Source organism: Oncorhynchus gorbuscha, linkage group LG08 (assembly GCF_021184085.1).
Source record: "Oncorhynchus gorbuscha isolate QuinsamMale2020 ecotype Even-year linkage group LG08, OgorEven_v1.0, whole genome shotgun sequence".
In the NCBI taxonomy this organism is placed as follows: Eukaryota; Metazoa; Chordata; class Actinopteri; order Salmoniformes; family Salmonidae; genus Oncorhynchus; species Oncorhynchus gorbuscha.
Genome location: NC_060180.1, coordinates 45222815 through 45245570, shown reverse-complemented (window position 1 = coordinate 45245570; position 22756 = coordinate 45222815). Strand labels below are relative to the sequence as shown.

Sequence of the window (22756 nt, the reverse complement as noted above, 5' to 3'; positions counted from 1 at the left end):
CACCTGGTTTAAAAATACAACTGACACACACACACACACACACACACACACACACACACACACACACACACACACACACACACACACACACACACACACACACACACACACACACACACACACACACACTCACACGCACACGCACGCGCACACGCACACACACACACACACACACACACACACACACACACGCACATGCACACGCACACGCACACGCACACACTCAAAGTAGTTGGGCTGTCACTCATCTACTCCCACCTGCTGCTCCACTAACAGCGTTGATAAGCTTTGAGCAACGGGGATGAGCTACTAAGAAATTAAACCCGGGCTTATTCAGTGGGGTGCACTGATAAGAACGTGGCAGAGAGAAATGGAACATACTAGAGCTGACAATATTCTATAGTCTAGTTGACAGTAAACAGTGTCTTGTCTGCATGACACATTTCTATCCGAATGTTTTGCAACGCCTCGTCCTGCTGAAAGAGCCCTGCATTTTACCATTACGATTGTTGGGTAAATTAAGTGCTGCTCGGGGAATCAGTTCATAAAATGAAAGGGCATTAGGGGGACGATGATTCTCAAACAAAATTACAGAAGCCGCATGTGGTGATGAGCGTCAGAGGGTAGGGCTCACACACACACACACACACACACACACACACACACACACACACACACACACACACACACACACACACACACACACACACACACACACACACACACACACACACACACACACACACACACACACACACACACACACACACACACACACACACACACACACACACACACACACACACACACACACACACACGCACACACGCACACGCACGCACGCACGCACGCACGCACGCACGCACGCACGGGGCTCGATGCGGGGTATTATCTAGTTGTTGTTGATAAATGACAGGGCTTGTGGCAAATAACGGGTGGCACCACTATCCAACGAAAATAAAAATGGAAGTCATCAAATATCCAACCATGAGTTGTCTTGTGGAACAGGTCTATATACAGTATTGCGTAATGCATTTTTTTCCCTTTAGTGACAGTTGAAGTGGAGCTATGGGACAATTAGGCTAGCAGTTAGCAATGATGATGATTAGGGGTGGAACTGTGGGCTAATTAGCCTAGTGGATAGTGGTGATGAACGGGGGGGAGGGAGTTGTGTGGGGGACAGCAGGTCTCTGGGCCCCCAGGGGAGGTGATGAGGGGGAAGGGGATAATATCATATCACTCATATACACACTGTCATTATAACAGACAGGTCTTTATCATCCGACAGTAGCCAGCCATCATACAGCAGGCCAGGCCCAGGTTAAGTCAAAGCAGTTTACTCATTCTACATTCCACATCGACCCTTAGCCCCTACTCCCTAGACACTGATGTTACTATATCTACTGTCATGACGTGCCCTTGGGGGGTAGGGGAGGGGATCATAGCCCCCCGCCCCTCTCTCACTCTCTCTCCACAGTTTAATGATGGTCATAAATACCTGCAGGAAAACTCTCTCTCTCACTCTCAGAAATGAACTTTAAATCCCTTTGTTACCACAGAGAAAGGCGTTGCAGTACGGTAACATCAAAAGGTTGAATAATTCAACAGTATTTCTGTATTTCAGACATTTGGAATGGTCCGTGGGTATTTAAAGAACAATCCAGTGGAATTTGTTAATAATTTGTGATGTAACTAAAGACGGTAGGACAACATAACTGTATCTCTGAATGTATATATTTCCCAGTCGTCAGGGTCACATCCAAATGTGGGGGAACGTATATGAACATACAGTGGGGAGAACAAGTATTTGACACACTGCCGATTTTGCAGGTTTTCCTACTTACAAAGCATGTAGAGGTCTAATTTTTATCATAGGTGCACTTCAACTGTGAGAGACGGAATCTAAAACAAAAATCCAGAAAATCACATTGTATGATTTTTAAGTAATTCATTTGCATGTTAGTGTATGACATAAGTATTTGATCACCTAACAACCAGTAAGAATTCCGGCTCTCACAGACCTGTTAGTTTTTTTAAAGAATCCCTCCTGTTCTCCACTCATTACCTGTATTAACTGCACCTATTTGAACTCGTTACCTGTATAAAAGACACCTGTCCACACACTCAATCAAACAGACTCCAACCTCTCCACAATGGCCAAGACCAGTGAGCTGTGTAAGGACATCTGGGATAAATTGTAGACCTGCACAAGGCTGGGATGGGCTACAGGACAATAGGCAAGCAGCTTGGTGAGAAAGCAACAACTTTTGGCGCAATTATTAGAAAATGGAAGATGACGGTTAATCACCCTCGGTCTGGGACTCCATGCAAGATCTCAACTCGTGGGGCATCAATGATCATGAGGAAGGTGAGGGATCAGCCCAGAACTACATGGCAGGACCTGGTCAATGACCTGAAGAGAGCTGGGACCACAGTCTCAAAGAAAACCATTAGTAACAAACTACGCCGTCATGGATTAAAATCCTGCAGTGCACACAAGGTCCTCCTGCTCAAGCCAGCGCATGTCCAGGCCTGTCTGAAGTTTGGTAATGACCATCTGGATGATCCAGAGGAGAAATGGGAGAAGGTCATGAGACAAATATAGAGCTTTTTGGTCTAAACTCCACTCGCTGTGTTTGAAGGACGAAGAAGGATGAGTACAACCCCAAGAACACCATCCCAACCGTGAAGCATGGAGGTGGAAACATCATTCTTTGGGGATGCTTATCTGCAAAGGGGACAGGACGACTGCACCATATTGAGGGGAGGATGGATGGGGCCATGTATCGCAAGATCTTGGCCAACAACCTCCTTCCCTCAGTAAGAGCATTGAAGATGGGTCATGGCTGGGTTTTCCAGCATGACAACGACCCGAAACACACAGCCAGGGCAACTGAGGAGTGGCTCCGTAAGAAGCATCTCAAGGTCCTGGAGTGGTCTAGCCAGTCTCCAGACCTGAACCCAATAGAAAATCTTTGGAGGGAGCTGAAAGTCCGTATTGCCCAGCGACATCCCCAAAACCTGAAGGATCTGGAGAATGTCTGTATGGAGTAGTGGGCCAAAATCCCTGCTGCAGTGTGTGCAAACCTGGTCAAGAACTACAGGAAACGTATGATCTCTGTAATTGCAAACAAAGGTTCTGTACCAAATAATAAGTTATGCTTTTCTGATGTATCAAATACTTATGTCATGCAATAAAATGCAAATTAATTACTTAAAAATACAATATGATTTTCTGGATTCAGTTGAAGTGTACCTATGATAAAAATTACAGACCTCTACATGCTTTGTAAGTAGGAAAACCTGCAAAATCGGCAGTGTATCAAATACTTGTTCTCCCCACTGTATATGAAACTATTTGTGAGAAGATGTAATGTAATGTTAGCCTTCTAAATGAGAGAATTGTTTTTCATATGAAGTCTAAACCAAGTCAGTGGCCACGCTCACATGAACACAGACATTACATCGGCGTCATGGAACGCCCCCTTTTGCCAGAAGTGTATAAAACCCACTTCCGACAAAATGTACATTAGAACAGTTACGTGCAGCACCAGCTGAATACGTTACAAATGGTTAAGAAATCTACCACCCTATAGACCAAGCAGACTAAGGCGTGAACTGGATGTCACGAATGGTTAAGCAATCTACAAAACTAAAGACTACACATTCAGTCTGCAGCTGTTTAAGTACTTTAGTCTGGTAAACGCGACTGATCGAACGACCAAATGGTACTCTGAAAAATCCATTCGGGAGAACATTTCACTATTGAACGACCATTGGTACACCTGATGTATCCATTTTAACAAGCTACAACTACGAAAGACTTTGATCTCTGGTGGACAAACCAGAGACTTTCTGTCGACTGACTCTCCAGCAGACAGACCGGCGATCACAGAGAGAGACAACAAAGGCCTACACTCATAAATATGTAAATTGCAATTCCTTTCAAATGAGCGGCTGTTCATGTGCAAAGTATTATTAGCATTTCCATGAGCATAGTTCTTGTGTGTACAATATTGGGGTTCTTTGTCTTTTATCCTGCTCTTTCTTCCTTGCCCCTCCCTTTTAATTTGGTGAAACAAGCCATCATGTCGGTTTAGTCCACTAGGGACTTTTTATTGTATCATAGTAGTAACCAATGTATAACCTATCCTGTGTGTGTTTATGTACTTCTGTGTGATTATTTAATTAGTTAGTAAATACATAATTTAGCCAATTGGTATATCGCTGATTCATCATTTATGCTAGGGTTCGTGCAGATATCCAAGAGTTTGCGACAATCATAATATGACTGATGAGGTAATAATACATTAATAAGTGACTCTAATCAATAAGATATGAAAATATCTGAGGAGAGTTAAGTTCAGGAAATAGTAACTCTTTAAACAACAATTTCCTGTGGTGCCCGACTTCCTAGTTAATTAATATTTACGTAAATAGTTGAATCACATAATAATTACACCTAGAGAATTGATTTGATAATATAACAGTCTTCACATTAATGATAGTCCAAAAGACACGACACTACACAGGATAATAGATCTAAGGATTACATGGGTGGAAGCAATTTGCGACATTTCCACCTAGCCAATTAGAAGGCTTGATGACATTTTTACCATAATGCAGAGCATCCTTCCACTCTGAGTGGGTGAAAAAGTGCCTTGGTGATGAAATGTCACATCCTTATGTTATAAAATAGATTTTACCAAGACAAATAATGATTCTTCATGTTCTGAATCATTCAGTGAGATCTTTCTCTAACATGTCATTAACATTATATCCAAGAAGTCAGATTTCGTAACAAAATACATCCGATAATAAGCACTGGGCTCTGTTGACAGAGCAGTGCTGCATTCTCGTAGCAACTTGAGGATTGTACATGTTTTGGTGGTCAATGCAAAGTCGTTTCCGCGGGTTGCAAAAATCTAAACTAGCATGATACGAGCCAAATTAAATGTAAGAGGGTTCCAAAGTAAAAAAGTTTGTTCTACGCTCAGCTCTCCATTGACATTTCACAGACATAGGCTACACTTGTTTTTGTGAGATTTTTTATTTATTTTTTAAATAACACAAATTTCGCATTTATAGGAAAAGCGCATACTAAAGTATGAAAACATTACATGTCATGTCGCAAAATCGATATTAATCCTACCTCCATATTGTTGTATGTAATATTCCACGGGTTCCACGGCGGTAGCCTATTTTCCTGATTTTTTACTACTTCTTTCCTCTGGCCTCCATTTGGATGATTGGTTTTCCTAGAGGAGTATCTCTTTTACCCATTGGTCAAAAGATGCGTTTTTGATTGGACACCCTACACAATGTTTATATCGATCTACTTTTGTCGTATTCGTTTGGCATGTCAACTGCACCATATGCCAGGTAGGCGCACAAGATGGCTGCCCTTTTTCTACATGACTGCGATTGAACTTGAATGTCCTATAAAGGTTCAGTGCCGCTGGGGCTGAGGCCTGGCTGCGTAACTCAGCTCAGCCGATGGGCAGGCCTGGCGGCGCGGCTACGCAGTGGAGCCCCATCACTCACTCACCCCTGATCTCTCGTCGTAAATCTTGATCCCCCCGAAGGAGATGGTCAGGAAGACTCTCTGCTTGTGCTCTCCTTTGGAGCGCGCCGACGTAGCCATTCCCTGGAGGAAAGGAAGATACACAGGGCGATGAAGGGGAATACGCTCAGCACGAAAGACAGCACAGCATACCGCCCGACTCACTACTCAGGTAAATATGACAGGGGGGAGAGGGAAGGGAAGAGGGTGGCAGATGTTACATAAGGTGCAATAGGACAGAACGTTCTTTCATGTTGCTCCTTTTGAACCCTCCTTCTCTCAACACTTAAGTGTTTTTCTTTTTCACCACAGTCTTTTATTGTTTAGTATTTGAGAGGCTGGTTTCTTAAGTAGGCTGCTGCTGCCTGCACCTCGTGACACAAGCCGCCAAACTACAATGTAGCTAGTTTGAGTTGTGCTGACTGAACGTATTCTGCTGACCGACCATAACCTACACCTCGCTGAGGCACTTCCGTCACGTCTTGCTGACTGAACAACCACAGAGCCTTTGAAGTAGATGTTCCCATGCATCTTAGCTGCTTTTCCCCCTTACAGAAACAATTAACATTTCCTGCATGTTCCTCAGACTTATACCGAGGCACGACCCTCCCTCGCTAACGCACGCCTGACATGTCTTTCATGTAACGAAGCTGTGTGAGAAGAGAAAGAAGACAGAACCTCATTGTGAACGCTGAACACGTCTGACAACCCTGGAACCCCAGTCACGTTGAGGAGGGTTGAGCGAGCGACCCTGTACACTACCAGTACACTATACCCCCCCCCCCCTCCCCTCTCCTCTCTTCAACCTCAGCATAAGCTCGGCGCCTCAGCCCTTAATACAGAGACGCTTTGAAAACATCAACCATCAAACTCTCTCCCTCCCCATTCTCCAGAGCGGGAAACAAAGAGCGATCCAATGAATAGTGGAGAGAGGGGAGTCTATGGCTGTTGTCCAACGACAATCGGCTTCTCCATTTGGTGGATTAAGTCCTCAAGCTTAGAGAGGCAGTTCGATAGAGACCCCTTCCCCTCCTCTATTCCATCCCTCCATCCCCCTCCTCTGCCTGTCTAGATAACAGCATGCCTGTATTGACATAAGAGCATTGACTGTAACTAGCAGTGACCGCTGGATATGGGAGTCATAGGCAGGTCACTGTTCAAATGTCACAGCGTGGATCTACAAGACTCCTGCTTGTTGTGTTATTGGACAGGTGGAGCAACTCACACTACATCTGATTTGAGAGGATCAGAGCAGGAGATGGATTTGCCTGCTGGCTGTGCGGGAATGCCACTATGTCTCCAGCATGGTTTAAATCGTCCAGAAGAGATGTAATAGAACTGGGCACAAACTGGTTGAATCAACACTGTTTCAATGTATTTTGTCAACGTATTGTGACGTGAATACCACCACCCTCTCCTAAGTGCAAGGCACTGCCCTCGTTATCAGACGCTCACGCGTGCGCACGCACACCTTGAGCTTCATCATGGAGTCCTGGCACAGCTTGTCCCCACGCGCCGCTGTCACCTCATCAATCCCAATCAGCTTGGCCTTGTAGCGCACGCCATCACCACGGAAACGCTTAATCAGCCCCGCCTCACTGCGGTCCTGACCTGCAGAGAGAGGGAGAGATACGGACAGGGCGAGAGAGAGGGGGGAGGGGCGGTACAGAGAGAGAGGGAGAGAGAGAGGGGAGGGGTACAGAGAGAGGGGGGGGTATAGAGGGAGAGAGGGGGGTACAGCAGGAGAGAGAGAGAAGGACAGAGAGAGAGAGGGAATGGGTACAGAGAGAGGGGGGGTACAGAGAGAGGGAGAGTGAGTGAGAGAGGAGAAGAGAGAGAAATGATAAATTACAGGTACTGTAGCAGGAACATGTCAGTTCAACTGATTTTAGTAGCTCAGAAGTGTGTGTGTCTGTGTCTATGTCTGGGCATGCGAAGGTAGAGGGGTACTGTAGGTGGGGAAAATACATATTTATGGAATATTAATATCAAATGTCTCAGGAGAAAACTAGAGCATCATCCTTCATCATCCTGTCTCCCTAACGAAGGCTATGACGCCAAAACACATCAGGGGCTTCTTAGAATCTGGTCTCCTGAACAACATGCCACAGCAACAAAGGACTTTTTATACCATGAAGAGGGTCTTGATCCTCCTTGTTTTCTGACTGAGTGAAAAAAAATACATTTGAAATAGAAAAAAATCAAATCTAAGGACTAATATGCCAAATTCTAAATAACCCACTGTACTGTAGGGCTAAACCACATCAGATAACAACTTGACAACTGAACAATCCAGCACCACCTATCCCGGCAGGACATTCCGGGGGGCAGGGGGTCACTGCACCCTCCCCTCTGTTCCCATGGGAGCTTTTGGCTGGTGATAAACAGCATGAAAGGTTGCTATTGAGAGGAATCATCTCGGTCCAGCGCACGCCCACAATCCCATAAGCCCCCTATGGGTGATGGATGGATGGGAAAAGAGGAGGGAGAGAGGGAAGAGAGAGGCAGAGGGGGAGAGAGAGAGTGAGGTGTGGGAGATGGAGGAAATATCTTTGTCTGACTTGCGACAGGCTCTTTTGGTATACACACAAATGTATATGTGGACACCCCTTGAAATTAGTAGATTCGGCTATTTCAGCCACACCCGTTGCTGACAGGTGTATACAATCGAGCACACAGCCATGCAATCTCCATAGACAAACATTGTCAGTAGAATGGCCTTACTGAAGAGCTCAGTGACTTTCAATGTGGAACCGTCATAGGATGCCACCTTTCCAACAAGTCATTTCCTCAAATTTCGGCCCCGTTAGAGCTGTCCCAGTCAAATGTAAGTGCTGTTATTGTGAAGTGGAAACCTCTTGGAGCAACAACGGCTCATCCATAAAGTGGTAGGCCACACAAGCTCACAGAATGGGACCGCGTAGTGCTGAACCGCGTAGTGCATAAAAATAATCTGTCCTTGGTTGCAACACTCACTACCGAGTTCCAAACTGTTTCTGTAAGAAAAGTCAGCACAAGAACTGTTCGTTGGGAGCTTCCAAGAAATGGGTTTTCATGGCTGAGCAGTCACACACAAGCCTAAGATCACCATGCGCAATGCCAAGCGTCGGCTGGAGTGATGTAAAGCTCGCTACCATTGGACTCTGGAGCAGTGGAAATGCATTCTCCGGAGTGATGAATCACGTTTCACCATCTGGCAGTCCAACGGACGAATCTGGGTTTGGCGGATGCCAGGACACCGCTACCTGGCCCAATGCACAGTACCAACTGCAAAGTTTGGTGGAGGAGGAATAATGGTCTGGGGCTGTTTTCCATGATTCGGGTTAGGCCTCTTAGTTCCAGTGAAGGCAAATCTAGACGATTCTGTGCTTCCAACTTTGTGTCAACAGTTTGAGGAAGGCCCTTTCCTGCTTCAGCATGACAATGCCCCAATGTACATACAGAAATGGTTTGTCGAGATCGGTGTGGAAGAACTTGACTGGCATGCACAGAGCCCTGACCTCAACCTCATAGAACACCTTTGGGATGAATTGGAACGCAGACTGCGAGCCAGGCCTAATCACCCAACATCAGTGCCCAACCTCACTGATGCTCCTGTGGCTGAATGGAAGCAAGTCCCCTCAGCAATGTTCCAACATCTTCCCAGAAGAATGGAGGCTGTTTAAGCAGCTAACGGGGGCCCAACTCCATCTGGTGTAAAGCCTTCGCAGAAGAGTGGAGGCTGTTGTAGCTTCAAAGGGGGGACCAACTCCATATTAATGCCCATGACTTTGGAATGAGATGTTCTTTTAAAAAAAATGATTTTATTATTTAAATTTTTTATTTTACCCCTTTTTCTCCCCAATTTCGCGGTATCCAATTGTTAGTAGCTACTATCTTGTCTCATCGCTACAACTCCCGTACAGGTTCGGGAGACGAAGGTTGAAAGCCATGCGTCCTCCGATACACAACCCAACAAAGCCGCACTGCTTCTTAACACAGCGCGCATCCAACCCGGGAGCCAGCCGTACAAATGTGTCGGAGGAAACACCGTACACCTGATGACCTGGTTAGCTCGCACTGCGCCCGGTCCACCACAGGGGTCGCTGGTGCGCAATGAGACAAGGATATCCCTACCGGCTGACCCCTCCCTAACCTGGACTATGCTAGGCCAATTGTGCGTCACCCCACGGGCCTCCCGGTCACGGCCGGTTACGACAGAGCCTGGGTGCGAACCCAGACTCTCTGGTGGCACAGCTGGCGCTGCAGTACAGCGCCCTTAACCACTGCGCCACCCGGGAGGCCTGGAATGAGATGTTCGACGAGCAGGTGTCCACTTACTTTTGGTCATGTAGTGTACGTCCGGCCTCTCTGTCGGTCTCTCCTGTCATCATCCTCCCCCACCTAACCATCGCCTCGACACCGAAATGTTTCTCATTTTGTCTTCCCCTCCGCGTTTTGATTATGTCGGCCCAAACCATCCACTTGTCTGTGTCTGTGAGTAACCTGTCTCTACATAACCTGTAGGTGGTTTGTCAGTGTTAACCATCTGTCGCTGCTGACACACACACACACACACACACACACACACACACACACACACACACACACACACACACACACACACACACACACACACACACACACACACACACACACACACACACACACACACACACACACACACACACACACACACACACACACACACACACACACACACACACACAGGGATAGTGGTATTTCAAATCAAGGTCGACAGCACCTTGGAGAGTTTAGACTATTTCAGGCCCCGCTTTGCCTCACTATTATAGGTCACGGGACTATACAGTACATCACATCAGTCAGCGGGGCATTTTAAACGGGTTGCGTGGCTACAGCCTGTGCAACAGAAGCAGGACAGCCTTTACTATCCCGAACAAACAAAAAAACGTCTAGCTGCACACTAAGACCATATTACACCAAAATGAGCTCATTCCACCGCTGAAAACAGATGCCGTCCACATGCCATATCTTACAGAAATGTAATTGAGTTTCCCCTCCACTCGCTGAATATTTCAGTGAAATAGTATGTCAGTGTTTATATTGCCTGGGGAAGTAGAAATAAAAATAGGATGAGAAAAAGGTCAAATGAAATGGCCTCTGCGAATGAAGGTGGAGAGCCTTTCGTCATCTTGGAGACGGCCCGGCTCATGGTAAAACCTGGAACGGAATTCATGGAATGGTATCGACCCCATCAAACACAGCGTTCCCATGTGATTGATAGAATCCCATCCACTCCATTCCAGCCATGAATATGAGCCGCCCCCTCAGCGGCCTCCCGTGATGCACAGTCGCTCACTAATTCATGAGGGCTCAACTCTCTAAAGGGGGGAGCGGGCTTGCAGATGCTTAAGCCATTAAACTCTCCAAGTAGGTGAACGTCACATCTAATTCTTGTTTCCTCTGCTAGAGGACAGGCCTAGAAAACAAGGCTCTTATAGTCACTGAGCGTTGGAGACCGGTCCAGTGCGTTATCAGCTGGCATGCACGATCTATAACTACTAGGGAGAAACCACACAACACAGGCTTTTTTTGTGTGTGTGTGCGCGGTTCACTTGACAGCTCATCCCTTCCCTATATTCGTTCTTCACAAAATGTGTTTTGACTGTACCATATCGTCACCTCAAATCTATTCACATTACCCACACTGCAGGTCATGTTGAATTGGTATTATAGCGTGCATCTTGATTTATTCCATCATACACTTTTAACATACTGAATGCTGCATCATAAAACAGCATCGTAAAGTGCATCATATCATATGTCATCCATCATCAAGTCTTACCAACATATATTGTACTACTACAGTACTGTTTCATTTAAGCCCCCCCCCCATCTGTGTCCCCTCAGTAGAGTGCTGCTTTACACTGTACTCTATGCCAACTGTGTAATCACACTTGACGAGAAATTTAGTAGATTTATGTAAAGATCCACAAAAACCCCAAGCACTCCCGCACTCCCTGCGTAGGAAACGCTAGCATTGCCAGGGTCTCTAGGTACGGCATGGTAACCCCTGCAGTATATGCTCAGGGTTCACATCGCGGTGAGCGCACTACAATAGACTTGAGAACCAACCGCTGCAGAGAATGAGGATGATTGCGTGATATTCCCAGCTTTGGGAAGAAGCACGATGTGACTCACGCCCTCTTGGCTTCCTGGAAGAGTTTACAAAAAGGTTGAGCAAGTCCCCATGCCCTATTCTGTGTTTTCAGAGTCAAAATTTGCAGAGTAGCTTGCTAGGCTAGCCACATGAAAGTATAGCAGGCACTGCCAGAAACCTGTTTTTGTAATAGTTAAACTGTAAACATAGGTTTCTGGAGCAATTCAGACTAAAGCACTCAAGGTACCCACCTGAGACGAAAATACCTCAACCTACTGAGAGGACGATTACCGCTAGCCCTGCTCCATACCAGTTCGGAAGTAGAGTCAGTGGACTCGCTAGCCGTGAGAAGATAGCGGCTGCGCCGCCCCCCCCCACCTCATTTAAATGGGGACGAGGAAAGGACAGATGGCATGATGGCACCAGATGGAGAGTCATAAGTGGCCCTCCAGATACGAGACGTTGGCAACAGGAACTTTGGTTCGGGAGCCCAGCACCTAAGGAAGCTCAACCTTTGAACTTTACAGAGGCTGTATCTATGCATCAGTGTCTATTTATAATATGAATGTATACGTGTGCAATATGAATGTGTGCATTTCTACAATATGTTTCTATGTATGTATGCATCCATACATGCAGCCATTCATCCATCCATCTGTCTTTTGGTCTGTCTGTTCACTCAGCTTTAGACAGTCTTACAGAATGTTCTCCTGTCATGTCTCTGCTTCTAGTCTTCTGAGGCTGGGTGTGAAGGCCTGTCTAGAGTAGACTGGGGCAAGTCTGGCTGCACCATCTGCCAACGCTTCCCTTTACCTTCCCTTCCTTTCCATCCCCTGCGTGTGTGGATGAAGTAACATTCACAAGCCTCATCACACACGTCTCACACACACACACGTCACACACACACACACGTCACACACAGACACACGTCACACACAGACACACACGTCTCACACACACACACACACACACACACACACACACACACACACACACACACACACACACACACACACACACACACACACACACACACACACACACACACACACACACACACACACACACACACACACACACACACACACACGTCTCACACACGTCTCACACACACACACAAACACACGTCACACACACACACACACACATTTACTAAACTATATACACACATTCCCTGACCCAATGCACACAGACTTGGAATTAGAATACAACATTAGGGCAGAGTCCCGATTCTCCACCCTTCTCCCACTTGCACACTTTCTCTCATAGATTTAACAACGGTGGAAACTCCCCCCCAGCCAATGCTTCCACGGATGCTTTTAAATCCACGAGGGTGGAGTGCGCAGGTGCACACCTCTGGAGAAGGGTGGAGAATGGAGACGTGGCCTGGGTCTACACCGTGTAGCAGTGAACACACTGCAGACGAGACGGCGGGGTGCCTCTTGAATGAATCGCTAAACCAATTAGTGTGTTAGCGAAGGGGCATTTTGCACATCATCAATGCAGTGGATAGTACACTGATCACATTAGTTACACAAATGTATCGATGTGCTTTAGCTGGGTAGTCATGGTCAAATGACTCTTTAGCAGGGGGCAAATGACAGAATCATTACGGCGACGATTACAACAGTATGATCATGTGCCCCCAAATTTGATACTCTTTCAAGATAAATATGTAGAATATAGATGATATTCTTGACAGGACAAATCTGGGTTTGGCGGATACCAGGAGAATGCTACCTGCCCCAATGATAGTGCCAACTGTAACGTTTGGTGGAGGAATAATGGTCTGGGGCTGTTTTTCATGGTTTGGACTAGGCCCCTAAGTTCCAGTGAAGATAAATCTTAACGCTACAGCATACAGTGGCATACAAGGCCCTTTCCTGTTTCAGCATTACAATGCACACATGCACAAAGCGGGGTCCATACAGAAATGGTTTGTCGAGATCAGTGTGGAAGAACTTGACTGGCCTGCACAGAGCCCTGACCTCAACCCCATCGAACACCTTTGGGATGAATTGGAACACCGACTGCGAGCCAGGCCTAATCACCCAACATCAGTGCCCGACCTCACTAATGCTCTAGTGGCTGAATGGAAGCAAGTCCTTGCAGCAATGTTCCAACATCTTCCCAGAAGAATGGAGGCTGTTTAAGCAGCTACCGGGGGCCCAACTCCATATCAATGCCCATGATTTTGGAATGAGGTGTTTGACGAGCAGGTGTCCACATACTTTTGGACATGTGGTGTATATTGAATTTGACAAAATGTCAGTGCATGACACCCCTGAGCAGCCGACAATGGCATAGTCAGACTTCTGATGATACATTGGTTAACTAGAGGGAGTTTGAGGTGGCACCATTGCCCAACTGTGATTGGAAATAGAAGATACACCGGAGCTGAAATGCATGCGACCATAATGGTATTTAATTTCTAGGACATCTCAACCCTGCCAGGTCAATACACATGAGAGAGGTTACTGACTGTAGATTTATGCTTTTTCTTTTTTAAGTGAGTCATTTTTGTTGTTGTTGTTGTTGCACAGATTACAGTTGGTGAGAAACTGTAGCTATGGAGATTGAGTGAAGTGATGCCACCGATGGGCAGAGGGGAGGCTTGCTTTTACCATCTCAACACATACGCACACTGCAGTAAGGGTTAGATTTGTTTAATGTCTGGTCTGGCTATAGAGAACGCCAGGGATCGAAATTCCTCAAACAAAAAGGCTCACATCTAAAAGGCTAAAAAGGATTTGCCCTCTATTGTGCGTAGTTTATACATCTTTTCATTCTTTATTTAAAAAAAAAAATTTAACAACGAAAATCATTGGGAGAAATTACAGGAAGGCAATAACCAAATTGCAGGAAAGAAATAACCAAATTGCCACTGAAAACACTTACATTAACCTACTCTATAACCACCTAGACAAATGAACGCAGGCTTTGTCTTAAACTCTGCCATCCATCCATCCATCTTGGCCCTGCAAATACACCTTGAGAGGGTCCCTCACCCAACCCCAGTGAGTCACCTCTCTGAGCCCAGCGCTGTCTGACAGTGTGTATCAATCTCCATGCTAACACCATTTGCATTTCTATGAATCTAAATGGCCTATCCAGTGATAGCTACAACTGCCCTGCAGCAGCACAGCTGATTAACATGCTAAAGCCTACGCTGATAGCCTCTCCGCCAATGGCCCTGTGCATCGCATGGCCACGTGCGTAATAGACCTTCTCGCTCCCCTCATCCACTTAACTCAAATCCTCCAGCCCGGCCATTTATCTGGTGTGATCCGACGGACGGAGCCAGTGAGACGGCCACAGAGGACCTGGCCCCAGAACCCTGCTGCTGACGCCTCTGTTCTAGGAGAAGCCAGATTTACTGTAACGCCAGGAGTGGCTTTATTTATGGCCGCAGAGATGGGAGGGAGGGATGAAAAGAGAGAAAGGGAGGGACAGAGAGAGACAAGCATGAGCCATTTCTCTTACTTTCTTTCTCTCCTTCTGTGCCTCATTTGCTCTCTCTCACTCCTTCTCTCCCTCTACTCTCTCTCTACTCTCCCTCTCAGCCAATTCAATCCCATTTCAATCTCACTGTGATTTTTCCGAGGCTGCCTTGTCCTATTACATCACTTATGCTGTTGATCAAAGCGACAGGGTGTGCGTTCCCCCGTCCATGACACCTAATTCATGACACTACCAGCCCCCAGGCTCCAGCCAATAGCTGCTCTAGATCTGCTGCATCTGGATGAAACCCTGGGTGGAGCAGCACAGCTCTGGAGTCGTGCTCTCTCTCTCTCTCTCTCTCTCTCTCTCTCTCTCTCTCTCTCTCTCTCTCTCTCTCTCTCTCTCTCTCTTTCTTTCTGGCTATCTCGCTGTGTCTGTCGCTGCCTCGCTCCCTCTGGCTGTCTCTCTTTCTCTCCCCCTCTCCGTCCGTATGTCCATCTGTCTGTCTGTCTCTCTCTCTCTTTCTGTCTCTCTCTCTCTCTCACTTTCTGGCCCTCTCTCTCTCTCTCTCTCTCTCTCTCTCTCTCTCTCTCTGTGTGTCTGTCGCTGTCTCGCTCCATCTGGCTGTCTCTCTTTCTCCCCCTCCCCCTCCCCCCCCCCCCCCTCTCCCCCTCTCCGTCTGTCTGTCTGTCTGTCTGTCTGTCTGTCTGTCTGTCTGTCTGTCTGTCTGTCTGTCTGTCTGTCTGTCTGTCTGTCTGTCTGTCTGGCTGGCTGGCTGGCTGGCTGGCTGGCTGGCTGGCTGGCTGGCTGTCTCTCTCTCCTGGGCGTTATTGGCATGGAAACATGTGTTAACATTGCCAAAGCAAGTGAGGTAGATAATGTACATAAGTGAAATAAACAATAAAAATGAACAGTAAACATTACACATACAGATATGGGAGTTTATCAAAATTGGATTTGTTTTTGAATTCTTTGTGGATCTGTGTAATCTGAGGGAAATATGTCTCTCTAATATGGTCATACATTGGGCAGGAGGTTAGGAAATGCAGCTCAGTTTCCACCTCATTTTGTGGACAGTGAGCACTTGAGAGCCAGGTCTGTCTACGGTGGCCTTTCTCAATAGCAAGGCTATGCTAACTAAGTCTGTACATAGTCAAAGCTTTCCTTAAATTTGGGTCAGTCACAGTGGTCAGGTATTCTGCCACTGTGTACTCTCTGTTTAGGGCCAAATATATTTTTGTTAATTCTTTCCAATGTGTCAAGTAGTTATCTTTTTGTTTTCTCATGATTTGGTTGGGTCTAATTGTGCTGCTGTCATGGGGCTCTGTGGGGTGTGTTTGTGTTTGTGTACAGAGCCCCATGACCAGCTTGCTTAGGGGACTCTTCTCCAGGTTAATCTCTCTGTAGGTGATGGCTCTGTTATGGAAGGTTTGGGAATCGCTTCCTTTTAGGTGGTTGTAGAATTTACTAACGGCTCTTTTCTGTATTTTGATCATAGTGGGTATCGGCCTAGTTCTGCTCTGCAGGCATTATTTGGTGTTCTACGTTGTACACAGAGGATATTTTTGCAGAATTCTGCATGTAGAGTCTCAATTTGGTGTTTGTCCCATTTTGTGAAGTATTGGTTGGTGAGCGGACCCCAGACATCACAACCATAAAGGGCAATGGGCTCTATGACTGATTCAAGTAGTTTTTGCCAGATCCTAATTGGTATGTTGAAATTTATGTTCCTTTTGATGGCATAGAATGCCCTTCTTGCCTTCTCTCTCAGATCGTTCACAGCTTTGTGGAAGTTACCTGTGGCGCTGATGTTTAGGCCAAGGTATGTATAGTTTTTTGTGTGCTCTAGGGCAACAGTGTCTAGATGGAATTTGAATTTGTGGTCCTGGCGACTGGACCTTTTTTGAGCCAATTCGTTGATATATATGTTGAAGAGGGTGGGGCTTAAGCTGCATCCCTGTTTCACCCCACGACCCTTTGTGAAGAAATGTGTGTTTTTTTGCCTATTTTAACAGCACACTTGTTGTTTGTGTACATGGATTTTATAATGTCGTATGTTTTACCCACAACACCACTTTCCATCAATTTGTATAGCAGACCCACATGCCAAATTGAGTCGAAGGCTTTTTTGAAATCAACAAAGCATGAGAAGACTTTGCTTTTGTTTTGTTTTGTTTGGTGGTCAATTGGGGTGTGCAGGGTGAATACATGGTCTGGTCTACAGTAATTTGGTAAAAAGCCAATTTGACATTTGCTCAGTACATTGTTATCATTGAGAAAATGTACGAGTCTGCTGTTAATGATAATGCAGAGGATTTCCCCAAGGTTACTGTTGACGCATATTCCACGGTAGTTATTCGGGTCAAATTTATCTCCACTTTTGTGGATTGGGGTGATCAGTCCTTGTTTCCAAATATTGGGGAAGATGCCAGAGCTAAGGATGACGTTAAAGAGTTTTAGTATAGCCAATTGGAATTTGTTGTCTGTATATTTGATCATTTCATTAAGGATACCATCAACACCACAGGCCTTTTGGGTTGGAGAGTCTTTATTTTTATCCTGTAATACAAGGTAATTGGAGAATCCAGTGGGTTCTGGTAGTCTTTAAGACTTCATATTCTAAGAATTGCATTTGATCATGTATATGTTTTTGCTCTTTATTCTTTGTTATAGAGCCAAAAAGATTGGAGGAGTGGTTTACCCATACATCTCCATTTTGGATAGATAATTCTTCGTGTTGTTGTTTGTTTAGTGTTTTCCAATTTTCCCAGAAGTGGTTGGAGTCTATGGATTCTTCAATTACATTGAGCTGATTTCTGACGTGATGTTCCTTCTTTTTCCGTAGTGTATTTCTGTATTGTTTTAGTGATTCACCATAGGGTTAGGGTTCACCTGCAGGCAGGTTTTTGTCCCCCTGTGTGCTGAGGGTGTCAGGTTCCTGTCCGGTTCTGGCATTTAGGTCGCCACAGACTGGTACATGTCCCTGAGCCTGGAAATAATTTATTGCCCCCTCCAGGATGGAGAAGCTGTCTTCGTTAAAGTATGGGGATTCTAGTGGGGGGATATAGGTAGCACACAGGAGGACATTTTTCTCTGTTAAGATAATTTCCTTTTGAATTTCTAGCCAAATGTAAAATGTTCCTGTTTTGATTAATTTAATGGCGTGAGTTAGGTCTGCTCTATACCAAATTAGCATCCCCCTGAGTCCCTTCCCTATTTCACACCTGGTAGTTTGGTGGATGGGACTACCAGCTCTCTGTAACCTCGAGGGCAACCAGTGGGTCCGTCTCCTCTATACCAGGTTTTTTGCAGGATGACAATGTCTGTATTACCGATTTCTCTGTCTGTCTGTCTGTCTGTCTGTCTGTCTGTCTGTCTGTCTGTCTGTCTGTCTGTCTGTCTGTCTGTCTGTCTGTCTGTCTGTCTGTCTGTCTGTCTGTCTGTCTGTCTGTCTGTCTGTCTGTCTGTCTCTCTCTCTCTCTCTCTCTCTCTCTCTCTCTCTCTCTCTCTCTCTCTCTCTCTCTGTCTGTCGCTGTCTCGCTCTCTCTGGCTGTCTCTCTCTCCCCCTCTCTGTGTCTGTCACTGTCTCTATCCCTCTTTCTCTGTCTCTCTCCCTTCCTCTATGTTTCTCTCTGTCTCACATTCTCCCTCGGTCTATTTTTCTCTCTCTCTCTCTCTCTCTCTCTCTCTCTCTCTCTCTCTCTCTCTCTCTCTCTCTCTCCCCCTCTCTGTGTCTGTCACTCTGTCTCTATCTCTCTTTCTCTGTCTCTCTCCCTTCCTCTATGTTTCTCTCTGTCTCACATTCTCCCTGTCTATTTCTCTCTCTCTCTCTTCTGTCTCTCTCTCTCTCTTCTGTCTCTCTCTCGCTCTCTCTGGCTGTCTCTCTCTTTCATATAAAAGAGGGTTAACCATGCTAGGGTATATTAATAGCTGTAGTTAGTATTTATTGGGCCATTGTGTAACAATGAATTGAAATCACTTTTCATTAGATAACAAGTTGCATGTTTTGATGGAGGTAGTTAATGTGTGTCATGTATTTAATGTTTTCAGAGTCTTAATGCATTTTGACCAACGTGTTTCAGTTTGGGGCAAGGTGTCCATTGGTTTGAAAAGGCGAATTCCGTTTGGACAAATGTGCAATGGAGCAATGGATAAAAACAATGCAATACAGACAGAAGCTTGTCTCTGGTTGCTGGCAAACATACAAGCGTCTATCTTTTCATTTCGTCTAGAAATGTGTATGTGTGTGTGTGTGTGTGTGTGTGATTGGGGTGTGGTGTGTATTCTGTGAGAATACGGTGTACTTTGTGTGGGTTGGTGAAACATGTAACGCACGTACAGTACCCTGTGTATGTTCCAGTTTGTTGTGATGATGGGTTAGAATTGTATCAAATAGAATAACTGTATTTGTGTGTTCACATGAGTGGGGGGTGTTTGCATAGCATATATTACATCTACGTAGTTCTGTGTTTGTATCTAGAATGTTTACCTTTAGTCCTCCTGGACTCCCGTCTCAGAGTGCTGGTTTTGACACCTGCTTGGAGCTCCAAGCTGGCTGACTCTCCTCCGGCTGATGACATCCTCCCGGGTCCTTCCTGTCCTCAGTCCTCCTCACAGCAGATCCACCATGGGGTTATCACTCCACTCCTACCTCCTATGGTCTCCTATCCCCCTACTCCAGGTCTAGGATGGAGCACACTATCTTCCTACTCCAGGTCTAGGATGGAGCACACTATCCCTAAAGTTCCTATGGACTACTCCCCTGTCCCCTAATCCAGGATGGTTACCACACACCCCCAACCTCCTATGGACTGGCCCACCTACCTCACTGCACCCTACCCACTGTCCCCTACTCCAAGTCTAAGATGGAGCCCACTATTCCCTATACTCCAGGTCTAAGATGGAGCCCACTATTCCCTATACTCCAAGTCTAAGACGGAGCCCACTATTCCCTAAACTCCAGGTCTAAGATGGAGCCCACTATTCCCTATACTCCAGGTCTAAGATGGAGCCCACTATTCCCTATACTCCAGATCTAAGATGGAGCCCACTATTCCCTATACTCCAAGTCTAAGACGGAGCCCACTATTCCCTAAACTCCAGGTCTAAGATGGAGCCCACTATTCCCTATACTCCAGGTCTAAGATGGAGCCCACTATTCCCTATGCTCCAGGTCTAAGATGGAGTCCACTAATTCCCTATACTCCAAGTCTAAGATGGAGCTCTCCTCCATGTCCTTTGTGGGAAGTGTGATGGTATTTAGTGAAGAAAGCCATGGAGTTCCGATCTCTCTCAGTGTAGGCTCATCCTGGGAGTGTCTGAGTGATCTCTCAGAGCTGATGAAGGGGCAGATCTTGGAGTGGCCCTCTGGAATGCTTTAGACTAGTTCTAACATGGCGGCTAAAATGTCCCTCAAAGAAGGTCAAGTATTACATGGTCCCTCTATTGCTCTTTAGTGCAGTTCCCACCTAGTGATTGGTGAATACTTCCTCCCAAAGGGAACGCATGGGTTGTGGTGGTACTTTTATATTCTTTAGGCCAGGTTGAGTAGGGCTATGCCTCTTGGGTAGGATACTTCAGAGATTGTCCTCATGTTGTACATCACTGTCCCTCCTTCGAGTAGCACTGGAAGTCTAAGAGACAGGGAAGACATTTAGCATTAGCTAACGTGTGTGTATTAGCCACTGGTAAGTAACACGACAAAACACATTCCTGCATTAGTCTTCATTATAATGAGTTAAAAAGTGAACATGGCTGATACCAATTCATCACTAAACTAGGTAGTCATTCTCTTGTCTAGCTATCACAGTTTGGGTTATGTTTAGATCGCACGGTTATTTCCATTCCTCAAGGGACATTCTGTGATTTTCCTGAAAAACGAATCCCAGATTGAAGCTGAAAGCAAACACTGCATTACAAACGTCTACACCCCACATAGGGTCAGTGAATGTGGAGGCTGGTGGGAGGAGGTACAGGAAGACTGACTCATTGTAGTGGCTGGAATGGACTAAACGGAACGGTATCATACACATCAAAGATACCGGAAAACACATGTTTGACTCCCTTCCATTCATTCCATTCCAGCCATTACAATGAGTCCGTCTTCCTCCCACCAGCCTCAACTGGTCAGTGCTTTTTATAATGTGCTATTTACTATAGAGGAAAGGGAAGGAGGCTGCAAACAGAGCAGATTCATTTCTAGGGCAGAACTGTGGAGAGAGAGGATCTTGGCATTAGGAGCGCTGAATTGGAACACAAAAACACACACAAAACACATACACGCACACACACTTTGAATTGGAAGCCCCAGCGCTTTTAATGCCCTTGAATTATCCACTTCTAACATAGGGGCCGTGCCAAGGCAAAAGCTGGCACAGAGAACAGCAATGTGGTTGGCATGGTGATGGTTCATTGTTGGAAGAGTAGACCTCTACTCCACTGTGTCTGTCCTCAAAAAGAGCAGCTCTGCTCAGTTGTTCATATGGCATTGTGCACGTGTGTGCTGTGACATTGTGTGACATTGTACTTGTGTATGTGTGGGTGTGTGCGAACGAGAGAGTGGGTGTGATATAGATATAGAGCGAAAGAGAGACAGACAGATAAACCGAGATAAATGGAAAGAGACAGAGAGAGAGACAGAGAGAGACAAACCAAGAGAGACAGGGAGAGACAGAGAGAGAGAGACAGAGAGAGACAAGGAGAGAGAGAGAGAGAGAGAGAGAGAGAGAGAGAGAGAGAGAGAGAGAGAGAGACACAAACCAAGAGAGACAGGGAGAGAGAGACAGCGAGAGATACACTGAGAGAGAGGGACAGAGAGAGACAAACCGAGAGAGACAGAGAGAGAGAGACAGAGAGAGAGACAGCGAGAGATAAACTGAGAGAGAGCGATAGACAGAGAGCGATAAATTGAGACAGGAGAGAGACAGAGAGAGAGAGAGAGAGACAAACTGAGACAGACAGAGAGAGACAGTGAGAGACAAACCGAGAGAGAGACAGAGAGAGAGAGAGAAATCAACTGAGAGAGAGAGGGACAGAGAGAGACAAACCGAGAGAGACAGAGAGAGTGAGAGACAGCAACCTTGGGACAATCCTATGCATTATCATTAACAGCAGACTCATACATTTCCTCAGTGAAAACAATTTGGCATGAGGGTCTGCTAAACAAATTGATGGAAAGTGGTGTTGGGGAAAAAACATACAACATTATAAAATCCATGTACACAAACAAGTGTGCGGTTAAAATAGGCACGAGTCCAACACTATCATTAAGTTTGCAGAAGATACAACAGTGGTAGGCCTGATCACCGACAACAACGAGACCTGGCCGGGTGGTGCCAGAATAACAACCTATCCCTCAACGTAACCAAGACTAAGGGAATTATTGTGGACTACAGGAAATGGAGGACCGAGCATGCCCCCATTCTCATCGACGGGGCTGTAGTGGAGCAGGTTGAGAGCTTCATGTTCCTTGGTGTCCACATCAACAACAAACTGGAATGGTCCAAACACACCAAGACAGTCGTGAAGAGGGCACAACAAAACCTATTCCCCCCCAGGAAACTAAAAAGATAATTGTTTACTCCATGTGTAACTCTGTGTTGTCTGTTCACACTGCTATGCTTTATCTTGGC

At 45.9% G+C, this 22756-nt stretch overlaps 1 protein-coding gene across 1 annotated transcript in view; it reads right to left on the bottom strand.

Moving 5' to 3' along the window:
- c8b (complement component 8, beta polypeptide) overlaps positions 1-19916 on the bottom strand; it is a 39669-nt gene extending 19753 nt beyond the window's left edge. The window contains exons 1-3 of the mRNA XM_046357737.1: positions 19615-19916; positions 7035-7174; positions 5549-5647 (exon numbers count right to left, since the gene is read on the bottom strand). Of these exons, the coding sequence (XP_046213693.1) occupies positions 5549-5647; positions 7035-7174; positions 19615-19705 (330 nt within the window). The 5' untranslated portion in view covers positions 19706-19916. The remainder of the gene's footprint in view (positions 1-5548; positions 5648-7034; positions 7175-19614) is intronic.
- Between the last annotated feature and the right edge of the window lie 2840 nt (positions 19917-22756).